Here is an 18823-nt window from a genome sequence, read left to right as displayed (position 1 = left end):
TAAGATTGGATTCTTTCTAGGGCTGCCAGATAAAACTCAGGATTTTCAATTAAATAAGAATTTCAAATAAACAAGTAATTTTTCAGTATATGTGTGAATTTGAGGCATATTTAAACTAAAAATAACTTATTTATCTGAAATTCAAATTTAGTTGGACATCCTATTTATCTACTTTTTGTTATATAAATATATATTCAATATATTTTTATTTGCCAAATCCGGAAACTCTATTTCATTCAAGCCAATAAATCCTATCCAATGTCACTGTTTGTTTTGGGTCCCAGGGAGTGTGAGATTTGGAGTTGAACTCAGGTTCAAGTCCTGGCCCCTCCCCTTAAGAGACAGAACATTTTTTGGTCTCAGAATTCTTATCTATTAAATAGAAATGATAGTAATGCCTCAGGAGGTTGTTGGGAATATTAAGAGAGATAATATGTGTGCTTAGCACATGGGCTGGTACCTACTAAGAACTCAATAATTGCTATCATTATTGTTGTCAATGTTATATAGAACATTATGTGTATTGGCCAAGATTTGACCTAGTACTGCAAAATTCTACATTGACAGGATGAATCTGGGAATGGGACTCTCCTTCATGTCTCCTTTGGTGACGATTAAGACAAAGTGCCATCTAGCACTTCCTTTTTGTTTCGGAATACTTCTTTTGGCCCCATGTCATGAAATGCCCCAGGTTCATTCTCTAGTTGATTTTTCCTTTTAATATAAAGGCTTTTCTTGCATGTGTTTGAAGGTCACTTAGAATTCCTCAAGTTGGAAGCAATTGTCTTCCCCTAAGGAGGCCCTTGAGTGACTGATAATCACCTTTGAAATGCTACCTCAAGCCAATGAGCCATGAGTTTGGCTGATAAAAGGGAGCAAACCCTTTACATTCTCTTCTCTGACCCATCCATTCCCATCAAAACTGAATCTATCCATTTTCTTACTTGTGCCTGGAAAATCCCATGGACGGAGAAGCCTGGTGGGCTGCAGTCCATGGGGTCGCTAAGAGTTGGACATTACTGAGCAACTTCACTTTTACTTTTCACTTTCATGCACTGGAGAAGGAAACGGCAACCCACTCCAGTGTTCTTGCCTGGAGAATCCCAGGGACAGGGGAGCCTGGTGGGCTGCCGTCTATAGGGTTGTACAGAGTTGGACACGACTGAAGTGACTTAGCAGCAGCAGCAGCCTGACATCTAATCAGACATGTTAAAGGCTAAAAAAAGATTGTAATTTGGGGGAGGGGGCTCCCAAGCCATAGGCTTTTTTTCATAACTCGAAACCTGAAAAAGTAAGCCTAACATTGGCTTCCTAGCTGATAAGGGTGACCAAGCAGGGGCCCTTAAATCACACCACATTATCAGCTGCCTGTTCTGCCTGCTTCTCATGAATGGAAGGGAGCAGTAGTGCAAATAATCTGAAGATCATTTCCACTTGGTTTGGGAATGCACCACATGGTGCTGTTGTAGCTGATTTGCTTTGCTAATTTTGTTCTACTTACGCTAATATTGAGATTGGTTCCCATTTTTTAAGCTCATCTGGGCCCGAAGAAGGAAGAGGTAGTGGCATGACCCATTTTGAGATGGAAGAAAACTCACCACAATCGTGAGGAGGACGTGAACATTCTGTGTGTGGGCTACCAGGTCTAGAAGATCAGATCAAAAGGATTAAGATAGAACTTTACCTATTATACAGGGGCAGAATCGGCCCACCTACCCCATGGGCACTGAAAAGCCAGTATTCCCAATGACTTGCCCAGAATCTGAAATTCTCCTCATTATTAGTCTACATAAGGGATGTTCATCATAACATAACTAGATAGGTAAAGCATTATGTAACCTAAGAAGGGGCTTCCCAAGTGGCTCAGTGGTAAAGAACTCGCCTGCCAATGCAAGAGACACAAGAGACGCGGGTTTGACCCCTGGGTCAGGAAGATCCCCTGGAGAAGGAAATGGCAATCCACTCCAATATTCTTGCCTGGGAAATGCCATGGACAGAGGAGCCTGGTGGGCTACAGTCCATGAGGTCACAAAGAGTCAAACACGACTTTGTGACTAAACAACAACCTAAGAGGAGTCACACATTTCCTAGAAGACACATTAGCAGTCCATCTGACTAAATCATCAGTCACTATTGTTACCTAGTAGAAAAGCACTGCAGGGGTGAGACACAAGATAATTCTATTGGGCTGGCCAAAAAGTTCATCTGAGCTTTCCCATAACACCTTCTGGAAAAACCTGAATGAACTCATTGAGTTCATACCTTGATGGGGCCTGGGTATCCTAAGAGGCCCCTGGGCAGCTACGGTGGAAGTGTGGGAGCACTTGGTGCCTTGGGGGTGCACTGAGAGGTTTACTGAAGGAGGGTAAGACAACCTTCACCTCTTTGCTTCCCACATTCCTCTAGTTTCCTGCCCATGCTTAGTTTTCTCTCATAGAGAAGATGCAACTGCATCAGATAAATTCTTCCCTTTCTTATCCTTTGCCTGCTGGGCAACTGGATTTTCCAAGGGCTTCTAGAGACTTCAGCACCCACTGGTTTTCTGTCTGTCTTTTAGAGTCTAACTATGCACTCTATTTCCAACCCTGCAAGCTGCAGCAAAGGACCATGAAGTTACTGAAATGTCTTTCTCTTTTTCTCATTGCAGTCTGCTCCCAGTTCTCGAGAGGGGTGTATGCCATCTTTGGATTCTATGACCAGATGTCCATGAACACTCTGACCTCCTTCTGTGGAGCCCTGCACACGTCCTTTGTCACGCCCAGCTTCCCCACTGATGCAGATGTGCAGTTTGTCATCCAGATGCGCCCAGCCTTGAAGGGCGCCATCCTGAGTCTGCTGGGTCACTACAAGTGGGAGAAGTTTGTGTACCTTTACGACACAGAAAGAGGTAAGACGCATCTGCTCTCCTCTTTGAATATTCACGTAACAGTAGTCTTCAACCTTCCTCAGCTCATGCTTGTCCCCTTCCCTTCCAGTAAATAAAATCTCATATGCTTTTAAAACTGTAATTATTATTCAAAATGAATTGAAGAGTAGGGCCAAAAAAAAAAAAGAATCAAAGCAATACTAATTTTAGAATCTAATTTTTCAAATTATACATGTCCTCCTATCCCAAACTTTGAAAAGGGGTTTCAGATTATCTTCCTGGTTGAATCACTGTTGCTGAAAAAGAACCCTCCCTCCTCCTCAAAATAATTGATCTGGTCTAAAATACACTAAGCAAAAGTGGTTTAGTCTAAAATAGAGAACGGCCTGAGCTGGGAAGCTTTTGCAGAATTAATCCAGCCAGAGACCACAATTATCCCCATTTCATAGATGAGAAAACTGAAGCCCAAAAAGGAAAAATGCTTTTTCACACAGTAGCTTAACCCCAGATGAGGGACTGGTGGCAATGTCTCTGGCTTCCAGATCACATTAGGCTTTCAGATTGTAGGGCCTCAACAACTAGCTGGTGGAAATAATGAAAGGAGACTGGCTAAACTGGGTTTGGGGGGTGGAGAGATTTTCTAAGAGTTAGGCATATTTTATTGAATCTATTGATGACATATTATATGGAAAAAGTCTCAAAAATTAGGGGTCTGATCTTAAATAGTATCCAGTTAGGTATACACATCATAGTGCAGCTAAGCAGACTCCTCAAAAATCTAGTTATCTTTGAGGGCTTTCTTAGCAAAACCAGGGAATCCTATCACTATGAGATTCTAAAAGACAATGTTACTTTATCACTTGTTTGCCTATATAACCCTGGCTATACGCAGGGAAGGGCTTGCCAAGTGGTGCTAGTGGTAAAGAATCTGCCTGCCGATGCAGGAGACACAGGAGACCGGAGTTCAATCCCTGGGTCAGGCAGATCCCCTGGAGAAGTGAATGGCTACCCACTCCAGTATTCGTACCTGGGAAACCCCATGGACAGAGGAGCCTGGTGGGCTACAGTCCATGGGGTCACAAAGATTTGGACACTAAGTGTCTTAGGACACATGCAAGCAGGGAATGGCTGTCTCTGACTCAGGATTTTCTGATTCAGAGAAAGAAGGAGCAAATGGAAGACTTCTCTGAGGGATTACTGCAAGTGATGTCCTTATAGGTACCTTAACTTGAAGGGCCATTTTGTTTTTAGGAATCCAGAGTGCTCTTCACTTCACTCTTATTTTGATAGATCATCAAACCCTCTCAGGAAACACTAAGGCCTATAATTGCTTATGGTACTTACCTCCAAAATATTATCAAATTTCATGAACCTGAAACAGGAGAGCAGAGTTCTAGTCCATCCTCTGCCACTCACGAGCTCTTTGACCTTAACCACCTCACTGAGGCTTTCTTGGCCTTGATGTCCTAACCAAAGTTATGTCCCTTCTTAATGTAATATGCTATGACTTTTAATATTATACCAGACTTGGGATACTTTGAATCTTATTACTAATCCTAGCTTACATATTATCAGTTAGTCAACCAATCTATAAGGTGTTATCCACCCTCAGTGGTTTATTCAAATCTTGTGATACATGCTTATATAATACAGTTCCAGTGGGGGTAGACAGAAAAAGGACATTAAGGAAACAATTCATGAACAACTTTCAGAACAAAGTATCAAACTCAGTAGCAAATTAAGTGGTATACTACAGATTCTGATTGTTGTAAGACTTATGAAAAAGTAGAACTCCAAGAAAGTAGAATTTTCAAAGGCTGGCTAGAGGAGCCAGGCCTTAAAGGATATGTAAGCTGTGGATTGGAAGAGAAGAGGGAGATAGAGTTTGGGAAAGAAAAAAAGAACTTGAACAAAGGCAGAATCAGAAAGGAGTACCCTGTGTTCTTGCACATCTTTGCCTGACTAGAATACCAAGATAGTTTAAATGTTCTAATTCACAATTTGCTAAATTTTAATGCATTTCCTTTCTTTCAAACTCTGAAGATGAGTTAGCCTATTTCCATGTATTATATACAGTAGAATCTGTATATAACACATGCATAAAAATCTCATTTTCAAAACTAAAATTTGTAAATTAGACAACTTCTCTCCTGAAACTTTTTAAAATTAAATATCGGTTCTGCTAATACTTTTTGAAAAGCAGGAGACACAAGTTCATGTATTCTCTCCTCATCTCTCATGACCCTCCTTTGCCCATTAGCTCTCTATTGGAGGAAAGGAAGCAAAAGTCCACCTCCCTTTCTTTCTTTTTTGGCTGCGCTGGGCCTTTGTTGCAGTGCACGGGCTCTAGAGCACATGGGCTCTCCAGATGTGGTGCGTGGGCCTAGTCACTCCTCAGCATGTGGGATCTTAGCTTCCCGACCAGGGATCAAACCTGCATCCCCTGCATTGGAAACACAGAGTCTTAACCACTGGGCTACTAAGAAAGTCCACATCTCTAGTTTCTAATCCTGCATATTTTTCTCAAATCATCTCATTAAATAATTTGTTCAGTTCTGTGGTCTTAGAACCAAATGAAACCTTTCTGACTCATGTGGGTTCATATTTTTTCCTCTATAGCCATTTAGCTGGTGGGATTATTCTGCTCTGTTTAAGAAGTAATTTTCTATACAGTTTTATACTAATTTCCCCCTTATAAAGCCTTCTTAAAACATTGCACACCACAACCTGGGTTCAAATTTTTCAATGGTTTTTATTTGCCCACATTGAAAAATAAAAGCAGTCTACTCCTCAAGGCATAATTATGCCTCAACCAACTAACAAACCTGTTGTCTTTATGTTACCTGATGGGAAACATCCATTCCAGGCTACGCCCATTTTCCACTGTTGCCCAAACGTGTCAGAACCACGCTTGCCTCAGGAACTGCCCTTCTACTACTACCTGGAATTCTCTCCATCTTGATTATGGAAATTCTTCCTGCCTATTATTCTGTTTTTCAAAACCCACTTCAAACTCTACCTCCTCAAGGTAGCCTTTCCTGACCACTCCAGTGCACAACAATTCATTCACTCAATAGGTGTAGGGTTAAATTGCTGAACAGGATAGACATGTCTCCTGCCATTATAAAGCTTACATTCTAATAAAGGATATAGAGAAAAATAAGTAAGCAGAGAAATAAAAATAAGCAAAAATTTTATATTTAGGTCAGGTGCTATGAAGGAAACAAAGACAGATACTAATCTATAGGACATAATTGTCAAAGGATTCTCAGTGACAACCTCATTAAGAAGGACCATTTCAGTTGAGAACTAAAGAATTAGAAGGAAACAGTCATGTGAAGAATAGAGGGAACAAGTTTTTAGGCAACGAAAACAGCAAGTGCAAAGGCCCTGTGGCAGGGAGAGCTTAGTATGTTTGAGAAACTGAAAGAAGACAAGTATGGCTAAAGCGTTGTGAGGAAGTGGAGAGTGACCTAAGATGAAAATGAAAACAGAAGTCAGATCAAAGCCAAGGCATACACACAGGAGCCAGGATAAGGAATATGAATTTTATTGTAACTACAATGGGAAGCCATTGAAGGATTCTGAGTAGGGGAATCACGGGATCTCACTTAAGTTTCTATAGGTGAGAAATGATGGCAGCTTAGACTAGGCTGGGAATGGAGAAAAGTAGACAGGGTTGAGATATATTTTGTACCCAGAATCAACAGAACTTGGTGACAGACTGACTGTGGGGTGTGAGGGAAAGGAAGGATTCATGAATGACTGCTAATCTTTTGGCTTGAGAGACTGGATGATAAGGTGGTGCTATTTAGTGAGGTACTGAGGGCAGGAGGAGAACCAGTTTTAAGGAGCAGAGATTTTGCACACCTCTGAAGGCCCCTAGAATGCTTTTGTCCATGTTATTCACTTGGCACTTATTTGCTTTCTGTTGTTAATTCACTGGGTCTGCTATTGACCTTCCCAAGTGCTTCTCTCCATTGTGATAGTAGATCATTGCTTAGTCCCCAGACTGAGACTTTGTGCTTACCCAGTTTCTAGCACAGGCCTGGGTAGATACTTACTGTTTTCCCAACTCCACTAGTGATTCATCCAGAAGAAGCCCATGACTGTTTTTTAAATGTTGGACTGAAAGAGTCAGAAAAACCAAGAAGGGAGGGAGGGTGGGAAGGGGGAAGGAAATAAAGAAAAGGAAAGAGGGAGGGAGGAAAGAAGAAAGAAAGAAAAAGGAAGAAAGAAAAAACCCAATTTATAACTCAAACTCTGTTGTATGGTTTGCTAAAATATTCAATAGTATGTCTATTCTATATTTTCTCTTTTTTCTAGAATGATCATCTATTGCTTTAGTAATAAACATTATGGGGAAAATTACAACTGCAAAGTATAATTTTAGAATTTTTAAAATTACATAAGAGAGAAATGGAAGCTGGAGAGAGACAGAAGGGAGCACCTATAATTACAATCAAATAAGCTAAATATACAAATGATGTGACTCCACTGTATAAGGGCAGAGATGAGTGAGGAGCTGAGAAATGGGTTAAACATTTGAGGTCATTTTAAATATCTATGGCACAATCAGGGTAATTTTATCTCTGAAATTGTGAACCACTGAGTGGATTTCAAAGCTTTGTTAGGTATGCTTTGATTTCTGTCTGCAGACTAAGGTCTGGTTTTCTGTTTGCTGGTCATCACCTTGCTTAATTACTAAAATAACCACCTTGGTTTGTTAATGCAAAATTGAAATTGATGCTCTTGGAGCTATATACATCAAAAGTCAGTTCTTGGAAAAGTTATGAGCTTTACTAAGTGTGACATACACCCTCTTTGTAACCTCTTCTCTTTAGTGACCCTTTTTTAAGGCTACACTGCATGGGGGATCGTAGCTTCCTGACCAGGGATCAAACCTGTGTCCCCTAAAGCAAAAGTGCAGAGTCTTAACCACTTGCACCCCATTTTTTCCTTTTTACTTATCCAGGACTCCTCACGATGGCACTTACTTACACCTGCCCTCCCTGGCTTGGCATCTCTGTCCTAACCAGTCCCTACACCTGCATAAAAGTGCTTCCGCTTTGCTATTAGACCTATATTTTGGGTGCAAGTGATCTATCTCTCTGTGGTGCTAACACTTCCCCCAGAACAGCAACACGTTTGAGAACTGCAGCCAGACTCTCTCGTGCATCTGACAACTCTCCTTGGCTTCAATGGGCACAACCCACAGAGATGAAAGAACCTGGCCCAGCCAGCTTAGATAATGAGATAATAGCTCCAAGTGCCCTTTGAGGCAACCAGTCCCTACCTTCTTGCCAGTGTTCAATAAACTCCTGCCGTTTCCCATTCTCCACCTGAAACTCCCTACTCAGTTCCCAGGTAACTCTCAGGAAGTCACCCGCCTTCTCTCAGACCTTTCTGTTTGTGCTAGAAGGTTGTGGCAAGAACATGGGCAGTGACAACAAGTAGCCCATCAGTCAACAACTGCTGGGTGTTGCCTAGTGCTCAGCTACAGGCAGTATTTAAGCAGAATTCAGGTCCTGCCTTTGAGAATTTGAGATCCTGTTGCTGAAACAGTCATTTATCTCAGGGGCCTGGAAAAATTCATTTTTAACCCAACTTCCCCCCCACCCCCGCCATCCACCAAGAAAATTTGCATTCATTAGAGCAGGCACCCTGTGAAAAGATTAAAGTATTGCCAAATAGCTAGGAAGGTGGGAAAATGTTAAAATATCCTGAAGGGCTTGAGAGGTAAAGAGATTCTCCAAGACAAGGAAAAGAGCCTTTCTCCAAGGATCATGAATGTTTTCAGATTGGCTAGATTTTAACTCTACAGAGAGGCAAGCAGAGCTTCAAACCCTCACATCTTCCTGTACATTATCATTTACTCCCTACTTACGTAACCTGGCTTCATCCTTGCCATCCAGTTCTTCTTTCCCAAATAAGGCACAGATCCTCTCACTGTGTGTGTGTGTCTCTCTCTCTGTCTCTCTCCCTTTCTATGCACACACACACACATGCACGCACACATGTGCATGCACACATACACATCCCAGTACCAATCTTTGGTACAAAACAGCAGATCCCAATTTTTGTCATCATTTTTATTATCTTAGTTTGATAAGAGCAGCTGCCATTTTTAAGCACTTATTACATACTAGGCCCTGAGTTTGTGAATGATCACGTTTAATCCTCATGGCATCCTTGCATCTTTACAACAGAAGGAAATCAAAGTATAAAAAGATGAAATGATGGCTCCTAGGGATCACACAGCTTAGTGTGCCAAAGTAATGAAACCCAGGATTTTGAGCAAAGCCTGCCACGTTCCACAGCCTGTGTGTGTTGTTCACTGGGCTGCCATATTGCCTCCCACACTTTTAACATTGATATTATGAGGAGCTCGTCCCCTAGTATTTCCTTCAGCTATTCTTCAAAGGAACTATTACCTCGAACCTCCCTATCCTAGTCTTCCTGGGGATGCACTCTAGTTGTCCACTTCTTTCTTAAAGGCTGATGTCTACAAATGAACACAAGAGCCTTTGGTCCCAGAGTCCCAGGAATCCAGATAAGCAGTGGGGGAAAATTCCAGGCTAAGGGGCAGGTGGGGAACAAAAGTAGTAAATGCAGCCAGATAGGTGGCTTTGCCCATGGTGCCCATTCGTAGAATGCTGTGGTGGGGACCTAACTCCGAGGTGAATCTGAACTCACAGATTCCTCTCTGGGGCCAAGGCCATTTCCAGAGTCCAGAAAACATCTGAACTTGCAAGTCGTCATCACTAAGGGACTGTTTTTGATTGAAGAAAAAGAAAGCAAAGGAGAGACTGATACTGGGTTGGTCAAAATGTTCATCGCAGCACTGTTTATAATAGCCAGGACATGGAAGCAACCTAGATGTCCATCAGCAGATGAATGGATAAGAAAGCTGTGGTACATATACACAATGGAGTATTACTCAGCCATTACAAAGAATACATTTGAATCAGTTCTAATGAGGTGGATGAAACTGGAGCCTATTATACAGAGTGAAGTAAGCCAGAAGGAAAAACATAAATACAGTATACTAACGCATATATATGGAATTTAGAAAGATGGTAACAATAACCCGGTGTACGAGACAGCAAAAGAGACACTGATGTATAGAACAGTCTTATGGACTCTGTGGGAGAGGGAGAGGGTGGGAAGATTTGGGAGAATGGCATTGAAACATGTAAAATATCATGTAAGAAACGAGTTGCCAGTCCAGGTTCGATGCACGATACTGGATGCTTGGGGCTAGCGCACTGGGACGACCCAGAGGGATGGTATGGGGAGGGAGTAGGGAGGAGGGTTCAGGATGGGGAACACATGTATACCTGTGGCGGATTCATTTTGATATTTGGCAAAACTAATACAATTATGTAAAGTTTAAAAATAAAATAAAATTAGAAAAATAAAAATAAAAATGCAAAAAAAAAAAATGTTCACGCAGGTTTTTCCATAAGATGTTACAGGAAAACCTGAATGAACTTTTCAGCCAACCCAATAGATTCTACCATGGTTACTTGGCAGGACATTTAAAGAAAGTAGCAGGAAATAAATTTTTTAAAAGGCAGATTATCAAGAATGTTTTTCTCCTTCATTGTAAGAACTGATTAAAGGATGTGTGGAGGTAACAGATGGCTCCAATTCTAGTCATGTCCAGTTGCCTTCTGGGAACAATGAAGCAAAAAGAGTTGTTATTGAAATTCAAGCTACTTTTTATATCTGAATAAATCAGGTAGAGCCAGAGAGTACATTATCTGTTGAGAGACAGACACTAAATTCCCCTGTTTGAGCAACAATAATCAGGGTTGACAGTACCTGAGACATTTGGTAGTTTCTGCAGCCTGCCTAACCTATAGTGATGAGGCTTCAACTATAGGAGTATCTCAAGGGCCTGCACAATAATAATAGTGAATGACTATTTGGACTGGATTATGAATAAAAGACTGTACATATGTCTATAATGAGAATTTCATTGAAAATGAAAATACTAAAGCTGTCATATTTTTTAATACTTCGATTTGCACATCCTTGACTGCTTTGGGGCATAAAGAGAAAAAGTGCCGAGCAATTTGTTGTCAGCTCTTGAAATAAATTATCATTTAAACACTTCCTCTCCACAAAGGTTATTAGCTCAGTAGCTTGTTCCTGAGGTTGGACCATCAGTTGAGGGGAAAAAAAAAATCACAAGACATTCAACTACCCTTTCAAAAGCAGAATATTAGTTACTGTGGAAATTGTTCTCCCGGTAGCTTAACATATTCCACTGTATCTCTCCAATGCTGCAGATTAGACTGCAGTGACTATTAATAAATACTGTCATATTTTACAGCTGTCATGCAAAGCTGAAAAAAGGCTTCGCTGTGATTAGATCCTGTTTACAGTAATATTTCCAGCTCAGACTCAGAAAGGCAGTTGTCCTATAAAGGTATTTTCCATAAGTAGAATATTTCTCCATCAAATGACACGACTAATTTGAATGTAGTGTTAACTCCTTGGTGGCAGTGAATTTGAGACTGAATTAACTTTGCAGCCAGAGATATATTCCTCTCCAGAGACACACTAAGCTGAAATGTCAAAATTTTTCTCTTGGGTTTTCCTTCATCTTCAAAGCGGTGCTTGGAGTAGTCCGCTCCTCCACAGAACAACGCACCCGCACTGGTTGGTCTGCCTTCTTTTGCCCCGTCTCTGGTGACTGACTGCATTGTTTGCAAGACAGCTGGTCAGGATTTAGGGTAGGAACGACAGTCCGGGGCTTGCTGGAAATTCTGCTTCTCGAGCTCAAATGACACCGTGAGTGAAAGAAATAGACGTGTAGTCCCCTAGCATGCCGGAGCTGTGTGGAAGGTTATTCACATCTGAGAAAGGGAGGTGACAGCTGGCAGGGTTGCTTTTGCTCTGACCTGCTGCTGCTTTTCATCAAGCTCCTTAAGGAATTAACCCTCACTAAGCTGAATAGCTAGTTTTCAATGAATGTGCGGTCCTTATACCATCAAGGGGTAGCAGACACGTCCCATTAATTCAGGGGAGAGCCTGAGAGGTCTTTGAGAGGCTCTTGTAAATGTCCCTTGGGGAAGAGACGGATTGTAGTGTAGATCTACAACTGTGACTTTTGAGGTTCATCTCCCAGAGCCCCCTGAGCAACCATTCAAGCCAGGGCAGGGCTGGCTATGGAAGTGAAACAAAAGAATGCCTGTCATGTCTTTAGCATCAAGCTGGACACTGTAACATGCTCAATCAGCTTTCCCTCTTATCATTTTAACAGTGATCCTCCATGCAGAGGGAGTGTGATTTACCCCCCTGCAGGGGACGTTTGGCAATATCTAGAGACATTTTTTGGAGAAGGCAATGGCACCCCACTCCAGTACTCTTGCCTGGAAAATCCCATGGATGGAGGAGCCTGGAAGGCTGCAGTCCATGGGGTCGCTGAGGGTCGGACACGACTGAGCGACTTCACTTTCACTTTTCACTTTCATGCATTGGAGACGGAAATGGCAACCAACTCCAGTACTCTTGCCTGGAGAATCCCAGGGACGGGGGAGCCTGGTGGGCTGCCATCTATGGGGTAGCACAGAGTCAGACACGACTGAAGTGACTTAGCAGCAGCAGCAGCAGAGACATTTTTCATAGTAGGTAGGGAACAGGAGGGCTTCCCTGACAGCTCAGTTGGTAAAGAATCTGCCTGCAATGCAGGAACCCCAGTTCAATTCCTGGATCAGGAAGATCTGCTGGAGAAGAGATAGGCTAACCACTCCAGTAGTCATGGGCTTCCCTTGTGGCTCAGCTGGTAAAGAATCCACCTGCAATGCAGGAGACCTGGGTTCGATCCCTGGGAATGCTGCTAAACATCATGCAGTGCACAGGACAGCACCCCCACCCCCTCAAAATTATCTGGACCAAGATATCAATAGTGCCAAGGTGGCAGCAGGGTCAAAGGACAAATGGCTGTAAGAATTCCTCAAGGGGTTGGAATGAACCCACCTTATCTCTTGCTGTGCCTAGATTGGTGTTAAGAGTTACATTCAGTGGGAGGTGGCACATTTAGCTTTGGAGAACTTACTTTATGGTCAGAGTGACAGAATAGGATCTATACACATGAAGCAAAGATAAATACAAAACAGCACAAACAAGAGTTTGATTGGATAGTATGCATTTGAAGTACTGTGAGAGTCCAAATAAGAAAAAAAAGTTCACAATAAGCAAGCTGGACCCATCAGAGAAGGCTTCATGGAAGACCTTAAACCTCTTTCTGAGCCCACCACCCAACTGCCTTCCCTAGCAATAATATTGCTTTGATGGCTAAGGCTTAGAGGGTATCCAGACCCAAAACAACATGGCATTCTCATCAATGTTCCCAAACGTCAGAGCTTAGGGCAAGCAACACAATTAAAAGAAAAACCAAAAAACGGAACAGTGTTCCTTTTACGAAATGGAAAGCAATTACAGAGCTGTTGAAAATAGGCAGTAAACAAAAGGAGGGAGGGAAACGCTGGCAATATTCCATTTTCCTAACTAATCCTGTAGCAAAAGTGCAATTTACCACAAAATCCACAGTGCTCTCTCCCTCTCCCTCGGAAACACATTGTTTGGCATCAAGACAGCTACACAGGATGTCTTAGCCATACCATGTACAGGAGCCAGGAAGACAGAATATGCTGGTGGGGAGGGGCAGAGGTTAAGGGGGAGCACCTCCCCCACAGTCTCTGTGGAGCACCCTCATTCAGGGTGAAAGAGGGGCGTGAATAGAGCCTACAACACTCCCAGTCTTCATGGATCCTTTCCAATCAATAAGTTGCCAGTGTCGACTGCTGTCCTGCTTTGTCGACTCCACAAACGATCTGATTAATTCTCTGGTGCTAACTGCCTCAGCAGGCTTTCTCGGCAGTAGAACAGAGGCTAATTAAGATCATGTCAGGCGAAGAGGCTGACAGGTTATGTTCCTGGGCCACGCTGAACTTGCACAGGGTGCTTCAACTTCACCGCAGGCAGGCAGGGCGCGGCCAGGCACGATTCCCTAGCAGGACTCTCTCATTTATTTCCGCCGAGTCCTGCATCAACCGGCCTCTGTTTTGTCAAGGATTTACATCCTTCTCCTTGGGGTAATTAGCTGCCACTGTGTTCACTTTGAATTGCATTATTTCAGCTTCCTTTCATTTGAATTTTTAATACTCTTGTAAATAGAGATGACGATTAATAGTGGGGTCATTTTCCCTCCTAAATCACACGTGTGTGTGTGCGTGTGAGAGAGAGAGAGTGTGTGTGTGAGAGAGAGGCGGAGAGACAGTGTGACAGAGAGTGTGTGTGTGAGAAGGGAAGAGAAAGAATGTGTTGGCTGAGAAAGTATGTGTGTGTGAGAGAGAGAGAGAGAGGAGAGAGAGAGAGAGAATGTGTGTGACAGAGACAAAGACAGAGTGTGTGTGTTTGTGTGTGTGAGAGGGGAGAGAGACAGAGAATCAGTATGAAACAGAGACAGAGAAAGACTGTGCGTGTGTGTGAGAGAGTGTGTGTGTGTGCATGTGAGAGAGTGAGTGTGTGTGTGTGTGTGTGTCTTTCCAGCATATAGCCCATAGAGGTGAGTTTAGGACAGATAAAGGAAGCCTTACTTTTCACAGCAGGTAAAAAATGGAAGAAACATATGGAACTCATTACACCGAGTGGTGGATTAGACTGAAAATATAAATAGCTTCCCTCTCCCCCCAAATAAAGGCTTAGATGAATTCATGGATGACAGACCTATAATGAGTTATTACAGGAAAGAGATGTTTGGAGAGTTCTCTAAACTGAGGTTGACATACATTGCACTGCAGACTTAAGGGGCCACATTTGCCTTCTCATAGGCATATAGTCACACAGAGTACCAACATTCTCTGCCCCAAGTTTTTAAGGGTAACTTCAAGAGCTTATTTTGTACCTAGGAAGTCAGGAGGAATGCTGAGAAACAGAATGTTCTCCAGAAACATTCTGTCTCTTCTCATATACTCAGAGCCTCCAAGCACACATCAAGAACACCCTGTTGTGAGAGGTGATTGGCTCAGTCAAGGATGTTGCAAAAAAGCATCATCAAACCGTATCCTCTGTTTCATGCTCTTCCATTAAGTAGCCATGTTATCCTGGGCAAGTCATATAGCCTTTCTGGTCCTCAGATTCCACATCTGCAAAAATGAGGAAGTGGACTCAATTGTTCTTCAACTCAGAAACTCCTGAGTGCAGGGTCTGTGTGTCAGAACATTACTGGGATTATGAAAGTGAAGAAGCAAAGTGTCTGCCCTTAATAAACTCACAGCTTAGCAGGGGACTGTAGACAAGATATTAAGTAAGTAGAATCTAGAGTGATCCTTTTAGGTTTTAAAATTTTGTGAGCTATTATAGCACTTCCATTGATAATGAAGCCAGAACTCTCTTTCAAATGACCACTCTTAGGAGGGGTGTGGAGACACAAATAATCACGCATATTTAGAAGTCAGCCAGAGACCCTCGGCACACTCTCATTTTTTCTTGCTCGCCCCTTAGTGCTCAGTCTTAATATTTCCAGGAAGAGTCCTGAGATAGAGGAGAAAAGGAAACAGTGCTTCGTTGGTAGACTAGGATATCCCAGGAGATCTTAAAACCCTTTCTGGCAGATCTCTAAGTTAGGCACTGCCACGACACACTCCTAACAAGGTTTGCTGGAATTCTCAAGGTGTCCTTCACTCCAATACCCCTCAAGTTCTGAAAATGGCAATCTCATTTGCAATCTCAAGGCTTCTGTAAAATGAATGGATTGTTTCTTACCAAAAATGATATGAATTTCTAGGACAATGGATAATGCAGTTTTGTTTCTTGAAATGTATCTACTTTTTCTAAAGATTCAAAAGGGTTCACTAGACACAACAGTTATAGGTTTATAACAGCTTTCCAGAGGCTGTCCCCAAGTCTAGATCCACATGTCTAGTTTTTCCCTAAAACCTTTTCCTTGATGCTCCACCAGTCTCTGAGACTCCACCTGAAGAACTCTCAACCTATCATCTTGCCAGAAAAACCATCTGCTCCACCTATATTCCCAGGTTCAATGAATGGCACTGCCCATTAGCCTGAAGTAGAAACCTTGTCCTTGAATCTTTCTTCATCATCCCTCATACCTCATCATCAAAGACCCTATTCTGGTACTTCCCCGGTGGCCCAGTGGTTAGGACTCGGCGATTCCACTGCAGGGGGCGCAGTTTCAACTCCTGGTCAGGGAACTAAGATCCCACGTGGGGTGCAGTATGGCCAAAAAAAAAAAAAAAGACCCTCTTCTACATTCCAGCTACCGCTGACTCAAGTTCAGACTACCATCACCTCCTGCCTCATCTTCCTGATCCTGACGCCCACCACCGCCACCAATAGCAATCTTCCCATCACATCACGTCCCTGCCTAAAAGCTTTCAGCAGGGCCCCGTTACTCTTAGGATCATGTCCTAGTTTTTTAGCATGGCACAGAAGGCCTTTCATGATCCAATTAAACTCTGACCCATTTTCTTAGCCTCATCTCCTCCCAGTCCTTACTCACTAGTTCTCCATACTCTAGCCACATGGAAGCATGCCACTTTCAATAAGCAACATGCAGTATGCCCTTGTTGTTTTCTTTTTCTTTGCAGGCGTGACTCCATGGCTGTGTACCTACTGTCCCAACTTTCTGGCACTCAGTCCCCACACTCCACTGGCCCACTACCACCCACCCTGGCACACACACAAACGCGCTCCCTCTCTAACCGGTAAATGACATATTCTTCAAAACTCTGCTCAAATATTCTCTTTCCCAGGTCTAGGTGTCCACCACTGGCTACCCTGGGTCCTCAGGGTACTTTGCATATGCCTCTAGTATAGCGCTGATTATACCACAGTATCATTACTATTTGTTTATGTCTTTCTCTGCCTCACAAGACTGTGAACTTAAGGACAAGAATGTCATTTTACCTCTGTCAGCACTCTGAATATAATACAGTACCTGGATTATTATTATGTGTAAATTGAACACATGAATTGAATGATTGAATGACAGACCTTAACTAAAAACAAAATGGGAGATTGCAGGGAGCTTGAGGAACTGAAGGAGATGGATTTGGGTAAATTATGGCCTCAGATTATATATTAGATGCTCAACTTCGTCCTGTATCCTGTGCTAACCTTAATTTTGAGTTCTTCTGTGACCCAGCCTCTTTACCAAAGATATCACCTTCCTGATCCAACCAACTTGGAAGCAGAACAAACATTTCAGTGCTAGGAAATTTAGCCAAAGGATAGACCTGCCGTGCACTAGATGGTCTCAAAATCTGGCTTCCCAGGTGGCTCAGTGGTAAAGAACCAGTCTGCCAAGCAGGAGACCTGGGTTTGAGACCTGGGTTGAGAAGATCCCCTGGAGGTGGAAATGGCAACTCATTCTGGTATTCTTATTTGGGAAATCCCATGGACAGAGGAGCCTGGAGGGCTACAGTCCATGGGGTCATAAAGAGTTGGACATGGAGGCTAAACCACCACCACCAGCCTCAAATGCTAGGGTATAGACATTGCCCTATTTCACACCTACCAGTGGTATTTAGAGATCTGCATGTGTTCTCTAAAGACCAAAGCAGCATGATATTTATTTCTACAGCTCCCAGTGAAAGGCAAATTATTTCAAATTGTGTAGGCAATGTGACAAGGATGAAAGGTGATGTGAGAGCTGGTGCAGTCAGTTCTCAGGTATCTGTACCAGATGAAGCGAGCCACACACCTATAATCCAAATGGCATTTCCGTAGGCTTTCCATAACATATTTTCTTTCTTTCTTCTATCCTACCTAGGCTTGGCTGAGCATGTACATAAAGGGAGTTGCCCCAGGGACGCAGGGAAAGGGATCTTCAAAGATGTCCCTTCAATTACGAAGTTCCAAAAGACAGGAATAACTAGCAGGAATATGATACAAAATAGTTGTATGGAGAAATAGAAGTGGCGGGGATGCAAAAGAAAAAAGTGGGACCCCGAATCCAGGGATAAAAAGGGTGGTGTCAAGGCCTTCAAAACAAACTTTTCTGACCTTACAATGACCAGCCCTGTTCCTGAAACCATAACTACTGACAGACATGAATCAGGAACAAAGATAATCAGCAATGAGCACCATAAACCTGGTAATTTTTGCAAAAGAGATTTGACGCTTTATATTTATAAGCTTTATATTGCTTAAATTTTTTCTTGCTTGAAACTAAAATGAATTGCGTCTGTGATGAAATTTCTAAGATCCAACAAGCCAACCACAGAATTACTACATAGAAGCATTTTATACCTCTGAGAGGCTGAGAGAAATCTTCTAAAGGTTAGTCAGGTCTTTTTCTCTCTTGGGAAGCTCTTGGCAGAGGTGTATTTCTCCTGAAAACACTGAAGAAAGAATAACTGGTTTCTCTTTGGTACAGTGTGGCAAGAAGGAGTACAATATTATTTATCAAAACTACACACTGTTTTCCATCTTTTGACTTTTTCCAACAGTGTAAGTGTGTTAAGTTTCATCAATAAGGTGGTAACTTTCAAGAGGAGAGACTAAGGCTTATCTAAGTGATGTTTTGATTCCACCACTTTTAACCACCTAGCACAGTGCTAGATAGTAGCATTGGAAAAAATCTTAGTCATGCCAAGCTGGAAAGGTCTTTAAAGTTCTTAAGTTTGAGGCTGCAGCTTCCAAAAAATGTAGTGCCCCCTATTTTGTTGAGTTTTCTGATCTGTAATTCTACTTAAAATGTGGGGTTCCCAAAATCCAAAGGCTAGCCACAGATTTCTCATATTAAGTCTTTTCTACTCTGTCTCAATTCTTTTATCAACATGATGGTAGTAATATACTTTGCACCCTATCTCTCAGGAATAAAGACAAACGCCATAATGACATAAACTAAAATCAAAGGCCAAATATGACTGAGCAATTGCCCATAGCTAAAAGAACTGCTCTGCAGATAAGTGGTTA

At 42.4% G+C, this 18823-nt stretch overlaps 1 protein-coding gene across 7 annotated transcripts in view; it reads left to right on the top strand.

The window, feature by feature from the left end:
• Positions 1–18823, top strand: part of GRIA3 (glutamate ionotropic receptor AMPA type subunit 3) — a 308828-nt gene that overhangs the window by 75855 nt on the left and 214150 nt on the right. For all 7 annotated transcript variants that reach the window (XR_003509870.1, XM_027535412.1, XM_027535411.1 and 4 more), the window contains one exon: positions 2648–2887. Coding sequence is in view for 6 of the 7 variants with exons in the window: in XM_027535412.1 (XP_027391213.1) it covers positions 2648–2887 (240 nt within the window). In the remaining variant the exon portion in view is untranslated. The remainder of the gene's footprint in view (positions 1–2647; positions 2888–18823) is intronic.

This window comes from Bos indicus x Bos taurus, chromosome X (assembly GCF_003369695.1).
Source record: "Bos indicus x Bos taurus breed Angus x Brahman F1 hybrid chromosome X, Bos_hybrid_MaternalHap_v2.0, whole genome shotgun sequence".
NCBI lineage: Eukaryota > Metazoa > Chordata > Mammalia > Artiodactyla > Bovidae > Bos > Bos indicus x Bos taurus.
This window is presented reverse-complemented; position numbering and strand designations above follow the sequence as displayed.